We start from the raw sequence: 17,347 nt of genomic DNA on the forward strand, positions 1-17,347 counted from the left end.
TGTTAGGATGGATAAGTGACACATAGTAACTAAGGACCCGTAGTCGGCCATTCCGCGGCCCTATAGTGACCGGTCTTTGCCGGAGTAGTCGTGTTCTCCCAATACTTGTTTATGTGTATTTGCTCCCTGCGAGGACAACTACTGTTATTCTGTTGGTTGCTTAAAATAGCCCTAACGGCATTTATCTATAAAAGTTACTGTTTAAAGTTTTATCTGTCTCGCGTCTCGTCACTGCATCCTGCGTACCTGCTATTACCACATTGTGACGCTCTCTCTTCCATTATTGCGGCGCGCACTGGTGGGCCACGCTGACGCCGCAATAATGAAATATATATATATTATATAGCTTATTTTTGGCAACAGCACGGTCATCTGCTGAAGTTCTCTGTTTAGGGGCCCACGCAGAAGTTTAGCCCCCCTGAACCAAAACCCTAGCTACGCCTCTGGCTCTGCTACATCCACCCTGAAAACCCCCTCCTGACCCCACACAGAAACTTCCCCTTCATCCAGCACCATGACAACCAGCACAGCAGAGTCCTGCATACACTGAGGCCCCTGATCATGTGACCCCCTGACTCCTCCCCTCCTGTGACCTCATCCCAGGTCCTGTGCGCACAGAGCAGCCATATATGTGGTGTGCGGCTCTGCAGGTGGAGGTAGGTGCTGGAGATTCCCCATTACTGGGCTGCACAGGGGGCAGTAACCCCTCCATTACTGGGTGGGGGCAGGGGGCAGTAACCCTTTCAGTGCTGAGACTCTTTTGGTGTTATTGTTGCCACTTTATAAGAGTCATAAAGTTTTTGTTCTGTTTCCTGTAATAGATACATAAAACCCAACTATGGAAGACAGGAAGTGAGGAAACGGATTGTTCTCATAGTACAAGGCCCCTTTCTTGGCCCCCACACTGTGTTAATCCCCCATTATGCCCCTTATGAAGTATGTATGATGTCCCTCTACAGAGTATAATGTCCCCGCAGTACCATTATCCCTCACACACAGTATAATGTTCCCACATGTGAGGATATTGCCACTTACTAAAGACTATAGGATGAATGGACGTAGAGTGGAGTCCACAGCTCTAAGACATAGAGGCTTTTTCCAGCATGGAGCACTGGTTACATCAATATTATTGTAATTTAATAGTTAATTTGCTTGATGTGTTTTATTATTTATTTGCTTGCTCGTCAGTTCATCCTCAAGTATCAATATTTCTATTCAGTGACAGCCAGCAGATGAAGATGAGCAGGATGGATCTTATGTAAACCTAAGGCCAGACTCTATCAATCTCATCTGTATCAAGGTCTCACTCCCATTGTGTTCCCAAACCTAGGCCCATTGAGACGTTGGGGACAGTAGACTCGGGAGCCGTCACCATTGGAGGTCTCACATCCAGTCCCAATTGATGGAATATGCTTTGTTCGGTGAGCTACAGGAAAATATTTAAGGGGGAGGGAGAAAAAGGCAGTTGTTGGGCGGACTCCCCTCTAAAGGGCCCTTTACACATAGCGATATCGCTAGCAATATCGCTAAAGCGTCACCGATTTTGTGACGAAGCAGCGATATCGCTACATGTGATACTCACCTCCAACTGGCTCCCCCGTGGGTTATCGCTGATAGCGCGAGATCGGCCTGGTCCATTTCTCGTCATCGGCTTCCTGCTGGTGCTGACGAGCGAGCCATGGACGCGGGCGGAAGAAAACATCGCTTCGTCTCACGGTAAGTATCGACCGCCGACCGCTGCTGCATCGCTAGTGAGATCTGCCTGTTTGGCAGCTCACTAGCGACCATTTAGCGATGCACCAGCGATCCTGACCGGGTCGTATCGTGGTCGGGATCGCTGGTGCATCGCGAAATGTAATGGGGCCTTAACACTCTCGCACCCCTCCAATCTATTCTAAACTTTGCTGCCCGACTTATTCCACCTGTCTCCCCGCTATTCCCTGGCCTCTCCCCTCTGTGAATCCCTGCACTGGCTCCTCATTACTCAAAGACTCCAGTTCAAAACCCTAACCATGACATACAAAACCATCCACAACCTGTGTCCTCCATATATCTGTGACCTCGTCTCCCGGTACTTACCTGCACGCAACCTCCGATTCTCACAAGATCTCCTCCTGTACTCCCCTCTTATCTCCTCTTCCCACAATCTAATACAAGATTTCTCCCACGCATCCCCCCTACTCTGGAACTCTCTACCCCAACATATCGGACTTTCGCCTACCATGGAAACCTTCAAAAAGAACCTGAAGACCTACCTCTTCTGACAAGCCTACAACCTGCAGTAACCACCGATCCACCAAACCGCTGCATGACCATCTCTACCCTCGCCTACTGTATCCTCACCCATTCCTTGTAGATTGTGAGCCATTGTGGGCAGGGTCCCCTCTCCTTCTGTACCAGTCCTGACTTGTATTGTTTAAGATTACTGTACTTGTTTTTATTATGTATACCCCTCCTCACATGTAAAGCATCATGGAATAAATGGCACTATAATAATAAATAATATAAATAATACACAGTATAATGTTGCCACAGTACCTCTATCCCCCTAACATTATAATATTCCCACGGTAACTCCATCCCCCCACACTGTATAATGTTTCCATAGTACCTTCATCTCCCTATACAGTAAAGTATGTTACCACAGTACCTCCATCCCCCCACACACATAGTATAATGGTCCAACAGTACTGTCATCCCCCACACACAGTATAATGTTCCCACAGTATCGCCACCCCCACACACAGTATAATGTCCCCACAGTATCGCCACCCCCACACACATAGTATAATGATCCAAGAGTACCGTCATCCCCCACACAAAGTATAATGCTCACATAATACCCTCATCCCCCACACACAGTATAATGTTCCCACACTACCGTCATCCCTGCACACACAGTATAGTGTTTCCACAGTACCCCTATCCACTCACACGCACAGTATAATGTTCCCACAGTACCGCCTGAGGTCCTGCAGTTAGAATAAGTCCTGAAGTTTTTTAATTGAAATAATATTTCTAGAAAATGGTTTTACCTTTGCCTGCTTGCCTACTTATATATCCTGGAGCATGTATATATGCATATAGGGGAGCAGGCCTTATTAGATATAGAGGCTTTGTACAGTAATATACCGCATGAGGGTGGTATCAGAGGGGTAAGACATTTCTTGAAATTGAGATCAATAGAGTCTAGTAGATAAAATGACTTCATGGAGGATCTTCTAAATTTCACTCTTACTCATAACTTTTTTCTTTTTGAAAGGAAGTACTTCCACCATCTCAGGGTTACTGAGATGGAGAGCCCCTGTGCCCCCTCGAATGCTAACCTATTCCGGGGCTAGTGGGAGGAAACCACAATATTCAGGTGGCATAAGTGGTGGCATCTATATATTGGAGTATGGTATAGATATAATGACAACATTTTTATTATCTGGTCAGGGCCGAGTGAACAATTTCTTGAATTTGTCAAGGAAATCAACATCAATAGAGTGGGCCTGAGATTTACATCGGAGCTTAGTTATTACCAGTTTCCTTTCCTGGATGTACTAATCAAGAAAAAACATGATTGGACCCTAGGCACACTCAACTACAATAAACATACAAGCACTAATAAACTATTGATGTGGGATAGCCACCACCGCATTCTCCTAAAAAAAAAAAAAGGAATACTGAAGGGCCAATTTTTATGGATGACAAGGGAATGTTCTACTGTCACAGATGATTCTGCACGATTGTGGAAAAACGGGAGAGGCACATTCCTCCAAGCCTGACCAAGAGACCAAGAAAAAATTGGGTTAACACGAGTAACAGGTACATGTAATTGGATGAGACCATGTAAATCTTTCTCGAGTTCCTCCATGGGTAAAACCTTTTTATAGAGAGATTATCCCAACTGTAAAACCTCAGGATTTGTATATGTGGCCACATTCACCTGCCCTTAGATTATTTATTAAAGACAAAGAGGGAGTTTAGGAGGAGAGTGGGGGAGCATTTGGGTGATATTCACTATGGTCGGGACACCCCATTAGTGAGACACATGAACAGTGAAACCGGAGACATTTACTTTTGTATCGTTGAGGTGGTTAAACCCAACCTGAGAGGAGGTGATCACAATAGATGTGTCCTCAAAATGGAAAGTGAGAGGATTTTTAGACTGGATTCACTAGTCCCTAAGGGACTCACTGAGCAATTTTCCAATGCTTGTTTTGTAGAACTACAGCCCCTTTCTGGATTACATTGCATTTGGATTTTATCCTCTACCCATTGCTACTCAGCTTCCTGTGAATGGGTCTCACATATTGTTATACTTCATCGAGATGTCTGAGCTTCTATATCAGAATTATCTCTTACCAGTTATATCCGACATATACTATTTAGTAACTAACAATTGTGGTGATCCTTCTATATCTCTTATTATGCAATAGGAGTCACATTTGACTATTTAGCAATATACTGTGGGCCATCATCCCATATTTTATGTAGTAATAAAGTAGATATACATGTCTATTTCATGATGTGAGGATGGACGATACATGATTTTAGTCTCTCATGATGCTGATCTCAGAAATAGGACTTTTCTATATTGGTGGAATGCAATGAAAATCCAATATGCGTTCCGGCGTGTGTTACAATTGCGGATACAGCGTGGCTTACCCAGCCAATGCTCCCAGGTGATCATGGAATGTGGACCCACTGGAACACAGAGGGGGACCTGGGCCTACCCGGAATAGGGAAGGGTAGCGATCGGGGTCTGTGGCAGCTGAGCTTGTGGCCAAGATGACCATATGCAGGACTAAAAGACACTGCACAACTTCAGGTATGAAGAAACATAAAGTTTACTTAAATAAAGCAAAAGACATCTAGACACCAGGTTCCCTATTACGCACATCACAAAGGGTACATATCTCAGGTTAAAAAGCAAAGCCACTAAAGAAGACTCAAGGTCTCCAAAAATTCTTGTTTCAAGATCTGGGCAGGTAAGTGTTGCTGCCTTATTGTCTGCTGTTTAAAAATTAATTTTTGGAGACCTTGAGTCTTCTTTAGTGACTTTGCTATTTAGTTTAGTGTAGTGACCTATAAGCGTGGGGACCTTTGGCGCAGGTTACGGGCTCACGTATTTTTGCCAAAATATCAACTAATACCTCACTATTTTATTTTTTGCACTATATTTTTCGGGGTGTAGCCAAGCCCAGCCACGTCTGGTCTCGCATGAGGGGTGTTCACAAGGCTATGCATTGAGAGTTTGCTGGTCAGCCCGCCTAATCGAAAAGTAGGGGCGTGACTAATAGGCTGTGAACCAGAAACTGTGCGGTACCTTTGTGTGAACAATGCCCTAGTGAGAGAGTGGCTGTTGATATGGTATTTTGCACCTGTGTTGCTGACATCTTCCTATATGGGCAGGCTGCACCCTGTAGTGCATTTGTTTCAAGATCTGGGCAGGTAAGTGTTGCTGCCTTTTTGTCTGCTGTTTAAAAATACACATCTCAGGTTGACAGGCGAAGCAAGAGGTCATCACGGGTTCACGCAGTCCAGGGTCATCCTGCATTGGCATCCTAAGAGGACTTCATACTTCATCTTCAGGAGTAGCACAGGCACAGCAGGAGAACACCAGACACCGACCTCGGGCAGACTTCAGACGATAGTTAGGGTCATCATGGGTTGATGCAGTCCAGGGTTATCTGGCACGGGCATATTAGGAAGGCCTCTCTCTCTCAGGCCGCAGGTGTAGCACAGCAGCAGAACATCAGACACCGACCTCGGACAGCCTTCAGACAATGGCAGGAGCCATCACGGGTAAGGCTAGTTACACACTAGCGTATCTTCACGTAGCGCACGGTGCTGCTAAGCCCCGCCCTCTGCCGCACCCCCTCCGGTCATCTCCCTACTATCACACAGCGCTGCATGCGATCTGCGCACCTATCTTTAGCATAGGGTGCGCTGGCCGTGCGCTAGTAGGATTTTTGCGAGCGCTGCGCACTTTTGAAGGTGCGCCGAATGCACCATGTTGAATTTTGGTGCGCTCTGCGCACCTTCAAAAGTGCGCAGCGCATGCAAAAATCCTACTAGCGCACGGTCTGCGCACCCTATGCTAAACATAGGGTGCGCAGATCGCATGCAGCGCTGTGCGATAGTAGGGAGGAGATGACCGGAGGGGGCGGGCAGGGCTTAGCTGCGCCGTGCGCTGCGTGAAGATACGCTAGTGTGAAACTAGCCTAAGACCCCAGGAAACTGGCAGGACATCAGAACACAAGCAAGACACGGATAGCACAGCTCCAGGAGCGTTGGCTCTACAGAACTTGACATCGGCTGGTCAGGTCCAGGGCTCACTGGCGGGACCATCACCAGGGAACAGAGCTGGAGAATCCTGGGAACCACGGAGGAGGAATCTGTCCAGGAACACGAGCGGGACCGACTCAAGAAAATTGGACTACGGACTGGACATCTGAACACAGGCTAGACATCTATACATAGGCTGGACATCGGAACACGGATGGGACATCGGAACACGGACGGGACATCGGAACTGGGATGGGACAACGGAACACGGACGGGACATCAGGATTCAAGTAGGACATCAGGACTCAGGGAAGACATCGGGACTCGAGCTGGACATCAGGTCTCAGGCAGGACATCTGGGCTTCAGGACAACAGGGCACAAGGCGGACATCAGGTCTCAGGCACGACATGTGTACATCAGGACATCAGGTTTCAGGTAGGAAATCAGAGATCGTATCTCAGATAGAACATCAAAACACTGGCATCGGACTCCGGACATCTGGCAGCGATTGACAGGCTCCGGACATTTGGCAGTGATCAGCAGGCTCCGGGCATTAGGCAGCGAAGGATAGGATCCGGACATCAGGTGGAGGACGTCAGGCACCGGACCTCTGGGAGCGGTCGTCAGACACCGGACATCAGGCCACGGTCGTCAGGCTCCGGACATCTGGCTGCGACCTAAAAAGGAACTCAAGCAGTCTGGTGAAAGCACCGCCAGGTTGGACTGGAGCCGGCTGGGGATTGCACCAAATAACAAGCTGAGTACAGAGTAATAGAAACTCAGCAGAAACACCGGACTCCAACTTCCAAGATGAACCCAGGTGATTCACAGAAAGTCAGTTCTCAAGAAGTCACAGTCACTGGTTACAGGGTTCAAGACACAGAAGGACCTCAGGAACAACACACAGCAGGAATCAGAACAAGGGCTTTGGTATCAACACATCAACAGGGCAAGTCCAGGAACACAGACATCAGCTGTCCCAAAGGTGATAACAGACTGAACAGGAACAGATCTGGGTACTCAGCCCCCAGAGCAGGAGGAAAAACAGGCATCAGCTTTCCTACATCTGAACACAGGCAGAACAGGAGCTGAACACCAAACACACATGGCAAGACTGAGAAACTTAATGCGAAGCTCTGGCAATGCCCCACAGGGCAGGGGAACTTTATATAGGAGCTGCTCCACAGCGATAGACTGGGGACAGCAATTCAAGCACACACCCATTCCTCATAAAAACAGGGGAGGTGTGGCCATGTGCACCCTAAGCACAGCCGGAAACAAATCAGCATAGCAAAGGACACCTGGCGGCCCTTGCAAGCCTGAACACACAAGGTAAGTCATGCACAACTGCAGAGGCCCTAGCAACCACCATGGGTAGCTTCCACAGGTCCTAGTTAATGTGTCTGTGTTTATATATGTGTATATATATATATATATTCAAACAATGTTGCTATCAGTGTGTCAAGAGTGGGAGAAGAGGGTTGCATTGACAATCCAACACAATGGGCAGCACTTTGAACACATTTTATAAGTGGTCATAAACTTGTAAATAACTCATGAAAGAATAAAGTTGCATTAAAACTAAGCACACCATTGTTTTTCTTGTGAAATTCTCAATAAGTTTGATGTGTCACATGACCCTCTTCCCATTGGAAAAAATAAAGTTGGATCCAAAATAGCCCGTATACTAATGTGCCACAAACTGGGAGTTGATATCACCAACCATTCCCATTTTATTTAGGTGTATCCATATAAATGGCCCACCCTGTGCAAATATATATATATATATATATATATATATATATAGATATATAATCAGTACAGACCAAAAGTTTGGACACACCTCATTCAAAGAGTTTTCTTTATTTTCATGACTATGAAAATTGTAGATTCACTCTGAAGGCATCAAAACTATGAATTAACACATGTGGAATTACGGTATATAATTAACACAAAAGTGTGAAACAACTGAAAATATGTCTTATATTCTAGGTTCTTCAAATTAGCCACCTTTTGCTTTGATTACTGCTTTGCACACTCTTGGCATTCTCTTGATGAGCTTCAAGAGGTAGTCACCGGAAATGGTTTTCACTTCACAGGTGTGCCCTGTCAGGTTTAATAAGTGGGATTTCTTGCCTTATATATGGGGTTGGGACCAATAGTTGTGTTGTGCAGAAGTCTGGTGGATACACAGCTGATAGTCCTACTGAATAGACTGTTAGAATTTGTAATATGGCAAGAAAAAAGCAGCTAAGTAAAGAAAAACGAGTGGCCATTATTACTTTAAGAAATGAAGGTCAGTCAGTCCGAAAAATTGGGAAATCTTTGAAAGTGTCCCCAAGTGCCGTGGCAAAAAACCATCTAGCGCTTCAAAGAAACTGGCTCACATGAGGACCGGCCCAGGAAAAGAAGACCAAGAGTCACCTCTGCTGCAGAGGATAAGTTCATCCGAGTCACCAGCCTCAGAAATCGCAGGTTAACAGTAGCTCAGATTAGAGACCAGGTCAATGCCACACAGAGTTCCAGCAGCAGACACATCTCTACAACAACTGTTAAGAGGAGAGTTTGTGCAGCAGGCCTTCATGGTAAAATAGCTGCTAGGAAACCACTGCTAAGGACAGGCAACAAGCAGAAGAGACTTGTTTAGGCTAAAGGACACAAGGAATGGACATTAGACCAGTGGAAATCTGTGCTTTGGTCTGATGAGTCCAAATTTGAAATCTTTGGTTCCAACCACCGTGTCTTTGTGTGATGCAGAAAAGGTGAACGGATGGACTCTACATGCTTGGTTCCCACCATGAAGCATGGAAGAGGAGGTGTGATGGTGTGGGCGTGCTTTGCTGGTGACACTGTTGGGGATTTATTCAAAATTGAAGGCATACTGAACCAGCATGGCTACCACAGCATCTTGCAGCGGCATGCTATTCTGTCCGGTTTGCGTTTAGCTGGACCATCATTTATTTTTTAACAGGACAATGACCCCAAACACACCTCCAGGCTGTGTAAGGACTATTTGACCAAGAAGGAGAGTGATGGGGTGCTACGCCAGATGACCTGGCCTCCACAGTCACCAGACCTGAACCCAATCGAGGTGGTTTTGGGTGAGCTGGACCACAGAGTGAAGGCAGTGATGAAAACACACGTTATCTAAAATATAATTTTATTTCACAAACATATTTACACATTTAATAGAACAAGATACCTCAACCCATCGACAACCAGAAGATGTACAATACAGGGAAAACCAAAATTTCCAACTTCAAATAGGATGACAGAAATTGAGATAAATCTATCAAAAATTCTGGTTTTTAAACTACATTTACCAAATATATAGGAATAATATATATTTTAAAAGCTAAAGTACTTTTATTGCCTTTTTCACAAGCCACAATGAAAGCTAATTCTTATATAATACTAATTGCAGAGGAAACATTCATAAAGTGCTATGCCTGCTATCTGATGTATCTAATTCTCATCAAGTTCTTCTTTAGCATGTTTATTTTTGGACTTTGGTCTCCCTCATTCATCTCCATACCATCTGGTCCGGGCCTGCCAAGTACAACAACAGCATGCGGTCATCAAGAATCAAGAGATATGACTACGACACAAATATATATATATATATATATATATATATTATTATTTTTTTTTTTTTTTTTTTTTCGTTTTGATGTTGGGGGTTCAATTACAGCTATTGTTGTTGGACTTGTGCATTCTATCTACACCACTGTGTATGGGATAAAAGTATAATAAAGTTGTCATGGATGTGACATAACTAACATTGTGCAGTGACTCTGTTTTCCCTATAGTGACAGATATTTCTTGTTGCTAAAACTGTGATATTATTTTCCACTTTAAACCTTTCTTAAAAACCTCTCATCAGTGCGATCATAAACATACAAGCCTCCAGTGATGCACTGTACTACTGTAGTGCTGTGTATCATCACTGCCTGTCAGTGTAATACTAATGGCCCCATACACATGAGATAAGTGTTGGCTGATTGGTCATTTGGCAGATGACTATCTCTCCTGACTCCCCCATACACACAAATATTCCAGCTTTCCTGTGGTCTCTATGAGAGAGTCACCTCCAGACTCCTCTAGCGGAGGATTATCTACACTCTACAGGAAGAATAATTGGATTAGCCTCTGAAATTCAGGATGCCAGATCCTTCTCTAATCATCTGTTGGGAGAACCACAAATACATTATATATTTGCCCAAACCCCCTGAAATCAGTGCTTTCATGTAACTTTAGTCTAATGTGTATGGGGGGTTAAAGGTAACTTATTAGAGGCTGCCTCTGGCTCGGCCTAACAGACCTTCATACATCGCAGGCCCAGACACTATTATTAGGCATGTAAGTAGCATAGTAACTGGGCCACCCCATACTATTGAGTACTTGTGGGCAGGGGGCATTCAGCCAAACTCTGTCACACCTTCTTAGATGCCATGTTTGCTTTTCAGAGAATCAAATGGTTAAACTGCCACGTTTTTTGTTGCAGCCGCACCTGTGCCATCCCTGCGGTGTACCTCTATGTTCTGCTGCCCAAAAGAGTTATTTCTTTTAAAAAAAATTTTTACCGTCTTAAAAAATTTAACAAAATGTGTCCTCTGCTTTTTTAGTTTTTTTTTTTCTTTTTACAAGAAATTTTGGTGCCAATTTTCTTTTGACACATTTTAATATCTGCCTTTTTTTCTGGTGTTTTTCTTGAAATATAGGAAAGCCTAAGGCCAGAAATATACCCCATAAATCACTGTACCTGGAGACTTTGCGATCAGATCATTTCTGTCCACGGTGTTTGTGGAAATAAAAAAGCTTTTATAAAAGATTCAGACTTCTGTGTGTGAATCAGACCTGAGATCTAAGGTGATAGAAGATTACAGTGCGGGGAAGACGGGAAACATATAGACGGCCGGTGGTGATGGAGTCAGTGACGGACTCTGGCCAACTATGTTTCTAGAGCCGTAGTAGAAGATGAAGATTTCGTCCTCATCATGAAGTAGTTATTCCTCATGTCACGTGTAATGAATATCTCCTGCAGTATTGTTAATGCCGATTCCAGTGTCGGTAAATGAGACGAGAATTGGCGTTATGGACGATGAGTCTATGAGAAACGTATTCAGCTGCCGACTCCAAGGAAGTAACTGCTTGTTGTCTGTGGCCTAAATATATAGGATTTATTACCAGATGTAAAGAAGAAAACTAAATTATGTAAAATAATAAATCTCCTCTTATGTTTCCCTTATTATCTCCAGTAATTGTAGATTTACAGTAATTGTAGGATTTTTATGATGATACATCGACTCATCTTTTTCAGGTCTCTACAATATCGGATCCTTTCAGTGAAGATCTTCTATATTAGAGAATTGTCCTAATTTACTTATCAAAGATTGATATGGATGGAGACAAGATGGCGGAGAGGATATTACACCTCACCCTAGAGATCCTCTTCTGGATTACTGGAGAGGTGAGAGATTCTGATGACGTCACATTACATCATTCTTATCCATGGGACTAACAGATGGACAGAACTGGAGAGGTGAGGACTCTGGAAATGTCTGTAGTGAGATTTATTAATGTGTCTCTCCATAACCAGGATTACACAGTAGTGAAGAAGACCTCTAGTGAGCTCTGTCAGGACCCTGTGTCTGGGATTAGTGGTATTCCTCATCTTTCAATCAAGGGACCTCCACCTCACCCCTTGGTACGTGAGAATATCGACGACCAGAAGATCCTAGAACTTGCCTGCAAGATGATTGAGCTGCTGACTGGAGAGGTGACACTGCTTTGAATACTGGGCTATTATAAAGTAATGTTATGGAGGAGTCAGGAGGATGACTGTATCATTATATGTGTCAGGTTCCTATAAGGTGTCAGGATGTCGCTGTCTATTTCTCTATGGAGGAGTGGGAGTGTTTAGAAGGACACAAAGATGTGTACAAAGACATCATAATGGAGGTTCCCCAGCCCCTCACATCACCAGGTAATAGACAGGACTAAATATAAATGGCCTATAATTATCTGTATGTAAAGAATGAATTCAGTCCCTGTATGTATTTCCTCCAGATCTAGCCAGTAAAAGGACAACACCAGAGAGATGTCCCTGTCCTCTTCTTCCACAGGACTGTAAACAAGAAGATCCCAATGTTCCTCATGATCATCAGGTAGATGGAGACAAGGTGTCATGAGATGTCTCCTATGATATTTAAACAGCTGTGAAGGTCTTGTGTTCAGTCTTGTTTTATCTATCAGTATTATAAAGTCGTGGCCGAAACTGTTGGCATTGTTGAAATATTTCCAGAAAGTGGATTATTTCTCCCAGAAAATTATTGCAATTACACATGATTTGATATACACTTTTATTTCCTTCGTGTGTATTGCAACAACACAAAAAACTGAGAAAATGGCAAATTTTATATAATTTCTCTCAAAACTTCCATAAATGGGCTGGGCAAAATTATTTGCATCGTCAGCTTAGTATTTGCTTGTACACCATTAACTGTAATCTATCACTTCCTATAACCATCATCAACCTTCTTACAACTCTCAACTGGAGTTTTGGACCACTCTTCTGTTGCAACCTGCTACAGGTCTCTCATATTTGAAGAGCAATTTTAAGGTCTCTCCACAGGTGTTCAATGCCATTTAGATCTGGGCTCATTGCTGGCTACTTCAGACCTGTCCAGGGTCTTATTTCCATCTATTTCGTAAGATTTCTTGAAGTATGTTTGGGGTCATTGTCATGCTGGAAGACCTATGACCTAGGATGCAAACCCAGCTTTCTGACACTGGGCTCTACATTGCAATCCAAAATCACTTGGTAATCTTTACATTTCATGATGGCTTGCTCACAGTCAAAAAATACACTGCCAGAGACCCCCCCAAAACATCTTTGAACCTCCATCATATTTGACTGCAGGTACTGTGTTCTTTTATTTGTAAACTTCATTCGTTTTTGCTAAGCAGTAGAATGATGTACTTTGCCAAAAAGCTCTACCTTGATCTCATCTGTTCACAATTCTCTTTCACAGAAGGATTTTGGCTTACTCACATACATTTTGGCAAACTACAGTCTAGCTTTTTATGTTTCTGTGTGACCAGTGGGGTCCTCCTGTGTCTCATGCCATAATGTTTAATTTCATTAAAATGTTGAAAGATACTTTGCGTTGATGCACCTTGAGTCTGCAGAACAGCTTGAATTTCTTTGGAACTTGATTGGGGCTGCTTTTCCACCATCTGGACTATCGTGCGTTGCAACCTTTCGTCAATTTTTCTCTGCCGACCACGTCCAAGAAGTTTAGCTACAGCTTGGGGGCGTGGCTATGTAGCTGAAGAGAGAGGACACATGTTGGGAGAACTCCCAAGAATCCTGCCCTTATCCTGCAACTTGTCACGTTGCTGTCAGACTCGAGGACTGCTGTTCCGGTCTCGGCCACTGGGAGGCGCCGGACTGTCATGTCGCTGTCAGACTCGGGGACGGCTGTTCCTGCCTCGACCTCTAGGAGGTGCTGTGGTTCGCCCATGGGTGATGGTGACAGAAAAGGGGCTCCTGCGCAGGCATCTGGTGGGCGCAGGCTCCGCTCCTCTGTCAGTCGTGAGGGGGTTGGTGCATCACCATCTGGCCTGGTCCTGGGGGCCGTCCAAATGTTGTTATCAGACTGTGAGCCTGTGAGGTGATAGCCTGATCCTTCAAATACCTTGGGGCCTGTCTTGCAGGTCGCCAGATATAGTCTTGGTTTCCCCAGTGTGCTAGTTTGTTATTTGCTATCTTTGATTCTGACCTTTGCCTGGATTTCTGACTCTGCTCCTGCCTGACGATTTTGTACCTTTGCCGCTCTCCTGGTTTATGACTCTGACCTTGGCCTGGTTTTTGACGCTGCGACTGCCTAACGATTTTGTATCTCTGCCTCCCTCCTGGTTTATGACTCTGACCTTGGCCTGGATTTGACTCTGCTACTGTCTGCCGTTTTTGTACCTCTGCTGCCCGCCTGGTTTAGACTTGGATTCCTGACTACGCTTTTGGTCCCATTTTTAACCCCTTTTTGGCAACCGTCCTGCTCTGGTCCGCTGCTCTTATTCAGACAGCTACCTCCTGGGCTCTGCTGTAAATCCAGATCCCTGTATAGGGGTAAAGGGTATTGGGGTTGCTTGTGGTGCTGTTTTACTGCAGCCCAGACTCGCAGACGGACGTCACACAACTAAGACCTTATTACTGCAATATACCTGGCGGTACTTGGACCCCTGGATATCGGTACCCCCCTGGACTCCCGTGGGAGGACGTGGAGCGGCTCTGGTGAGCTAACTGCTGGGGAGGCCGGGACGGACGGCGAGGCCTGCACGAGGCGGTGACCATCTTAGACGCGTGCTCTGGCAGTGAGAGCTCCAGCGTCGGCCTTCACAGCTGCACCGCCACCCGGGAAATGAACATCCATTCTGAGGACTAAAGGGGACGCGCGGTAAGTGCCCTGAAATATTGGGCCCTGCGTTTTCTCCCCCCTACTGTCATACTCACTATACCCGTTGGCACCATTACTGTGGAAGCTTGTGGACTCCCTTCACTGCTGCTGTCTCTGTGGGTGCTGCGGATCCCCCTCCCCGTCGCAAGAAATCCTGTTGACTCGGCACCGGACGCTGTCCTCATAAGCTCACGTGGCTCCTCTGTGTGGGAATTATTCCTGGGCTGCAATCATTTAATAATAGCCCTGCTGTGTTTATCATCTGACGTGGGAAACCACCGGAGCATATACCTCCAGTTATCTTGCTGTACCATACTGCCACTGATCATGAATCGATCTAAGGGGTCAGGAGCAGCAGAAAGTTTGAAAGAATATGCCAGACCCGATCCCTCTGAAAGTGCATGATCTCTTAGAACCAATCCCTCTCAAGCTCAGCGTAAAAATCGTCCATCTGGGGGAGAAGAAGAATCTGAGCAGGAAGAACTGACCCTCAAACAGGCGTCCGAACAGTTGATGCAGGCCATCTCATTGACTAGGACATCCCTGACTGAGAAAATAGAGGATGTATATACTGAGATGGGATGACTTCGACAGGATATGCAAACCATGAGGGGACCATTACAGAAGTGGAGACAAGAGTCCCAGGTGGAGGACACCATGACGCCTATGGAGGCCAAGTTAATGAAAGCGGCATGTTCTGTGAACACCTGGAGGCAGAAAGCGGACGACCTGGAGAATAGAATACGTTGGAACAATATTCGTATTATTGGTCTCCCGGAACGCTCAGAAGGTCAATATCCTGAGCAATTTCTGGAAGGTTGGCTTAAGGCTTCTTTGGGAGATGAATTCTCTCCAATGTTTGCCGTCGAAACTGCTCACAGGGTCCCTACAAAACCCCTTCCTCCGGGAGCCCCACCTAGACCTTTCCTGGCACGTCTCCTCAACTGTAAAGACAGAGACTATTCTGCGCCTTGCATGGCAAAAAGGCCCCATCAAGTTCAACAATGCCGTGATCTCGATTTTCCTGGATTCTTCCATGGAACTTCAGAAACAGAGGGCACAATTCATCGATGTAAAGAAGCGGCTCAAAGAGAGAAATGTTATATACTCAATGATCTGTCCGGCTCCGGGTCGTACATGGGGGCTCCTCTGTTTTTTACGGATCCAGCGGAGGCAGCTGAGTGGCTGCGGTCTCATATGGGATCCCCCTGCAAAGGAATCCTAATATACTTACTACTAACCTAAATTCTTTTATTAATGGTCTAATGGGGGCTCTCCTTGCAGGTACCCAGTTTACCAACTTTACCGGACACTGTGACCAGTGATGGTATCCCCCTGTTTGTGTTTTGCTAGGAGTGTGAGACTTTGCTCCACTAATGTTTGGTTCCTGTTTTGTTTTCTTTTATACAATAGTTTTGATTGTTACTTAGGTAAAAGTCACAGCCAATGGCAATCTCATTCTTTATGTGGTGCCTCTAAATTCTGCTCGGGTAGTACTCTATGCCATATTCAACGGAGTGGGTAGGGGGTCTGAGATGATATGTATGACATGGAACGTGAGAGGTATAAAGACCCCCGGAAAAAGATCAAGGTTTTCTCACATTATCATCGTCACATTGTGGCCTTGGTGGAGATGCAGCTGACCAGAGATACTGCTCGGTGCATGCAGAAACCTTGGGTACAATGGTCTGTCCATGCATTTCACACTAGTTATTCGAGAGGGGTCTCATTGAGATCAGAGGGAGGCACGTCTGGGGGAGTCTCTTCGTTGAATGTGAAAATGAGGATGAATGAACTCATGGAGATCAACATCCAACACTGTGGAGACACCATCACGTTTTTCTCAACGCAGTGATTCTAGAGCACTGCCCCCATCCCTTATGGGAAATATGCAAAACATGCAAAACAGAAGCCGCGGAGACACCATCACATGTTTCTCAACACAAGCAATGACCAGCCAGGTCTTTCCCCGGGAAGGAACAACCACGGGAAGGGCAGTCTCCAATGAAGGAAACCACCTATGCCAAAACATGGTATCCATCCACAGACAGCTGTTTCGGGGTATTGCCCCTCATCAGTGTGGAGTTGCTTGCGTTGAGAAACATGTGATGGTGTCTCCGCGGCTTCTGTTTTGCATGTTTTGCATATTTCCAATAAGGGATGGGGGCAGTGCTCTAGAATCACTGCGTTGAGAAACACGTGATGGTGTCTCCGCAGTGTTGGATGTTGATCTCCATGAGTTCATTCATCCTCATTTTCACAGTCTTTTACTAGGCATTGCTCCTACCAGCCAGTTTCCTACTCCACACTGATGAGGGGCAATACCCCGAAACAGCTGTCTGTGGATGGATACCATGTTTTGGCATAGGTGGTTTCCTTCATTGGAGACTGCCCTTCCCGTGGTTGTTCCTTCCCGGGGAAAGACCTGGCTGGTCATTGCTTGCGTTGAGAAACATGTGATGGTGTCTCCGCGGCTTCTGTTTTGCATATTTCCCATAAGGGATGGGGGCAGTGCTCTAGAATCACTGCGTTGAGAAACACGTGATGGTGTCTCCGCAGTGTTGGATGTTGATCTCCATGAGTTCATTCATCCTCATTTTCACAGTCTTTT

The 17,347-nt window shown here is 45.4% G+C and overlaps 1 protein-coding gene across 1 annotated transcript in view; it reads left to right on the forward strand.

Annotated features, from left to right (window-relative positions):
• The first annotated feature begins 540 nt into the window (after positions 1-540).
• LOC141051039 (uncharacterized) overlaps positions 541-17,347 on the forward strand; it is a 33,363-nt gene continuing 16,556 nt past the window's right edge. Inside the window, 5 exon segments of the mRNA XM_073547844.1 lie at positions 541-656; positions 11,598-11,747; positions 11,877-12,056; positions 12,140-12,263; positions 12,347-12,444. Of these exon segments, the coding sequence (XP_073403945.1) occupies positions 11,676-11,747; positions 11,877-12,056; positions 12,140-12,263; positions 12,347-12,444 (474 nt within the window). The 5' untranslated portion in view covers positions 541-656; positions 11,598-11,675.

This window comes from Dendrobates tinctorius, unplaced genomic scaffold, assembly GCF_039654945.1.
Source record: "Dendrobates tinctorius isolate UK_male_01 unplaced genomic scaffold, ASM3965494v1 ptg000155l, whole genome shotgun sequence".
In the NCBI taxonomy this organism is placed as follows: Eukaryota; Metazoa; Chordata; class Amphibia; order Anura; family Dendrobatidae; genus Dendrobates; species Dendrobates tinctorius.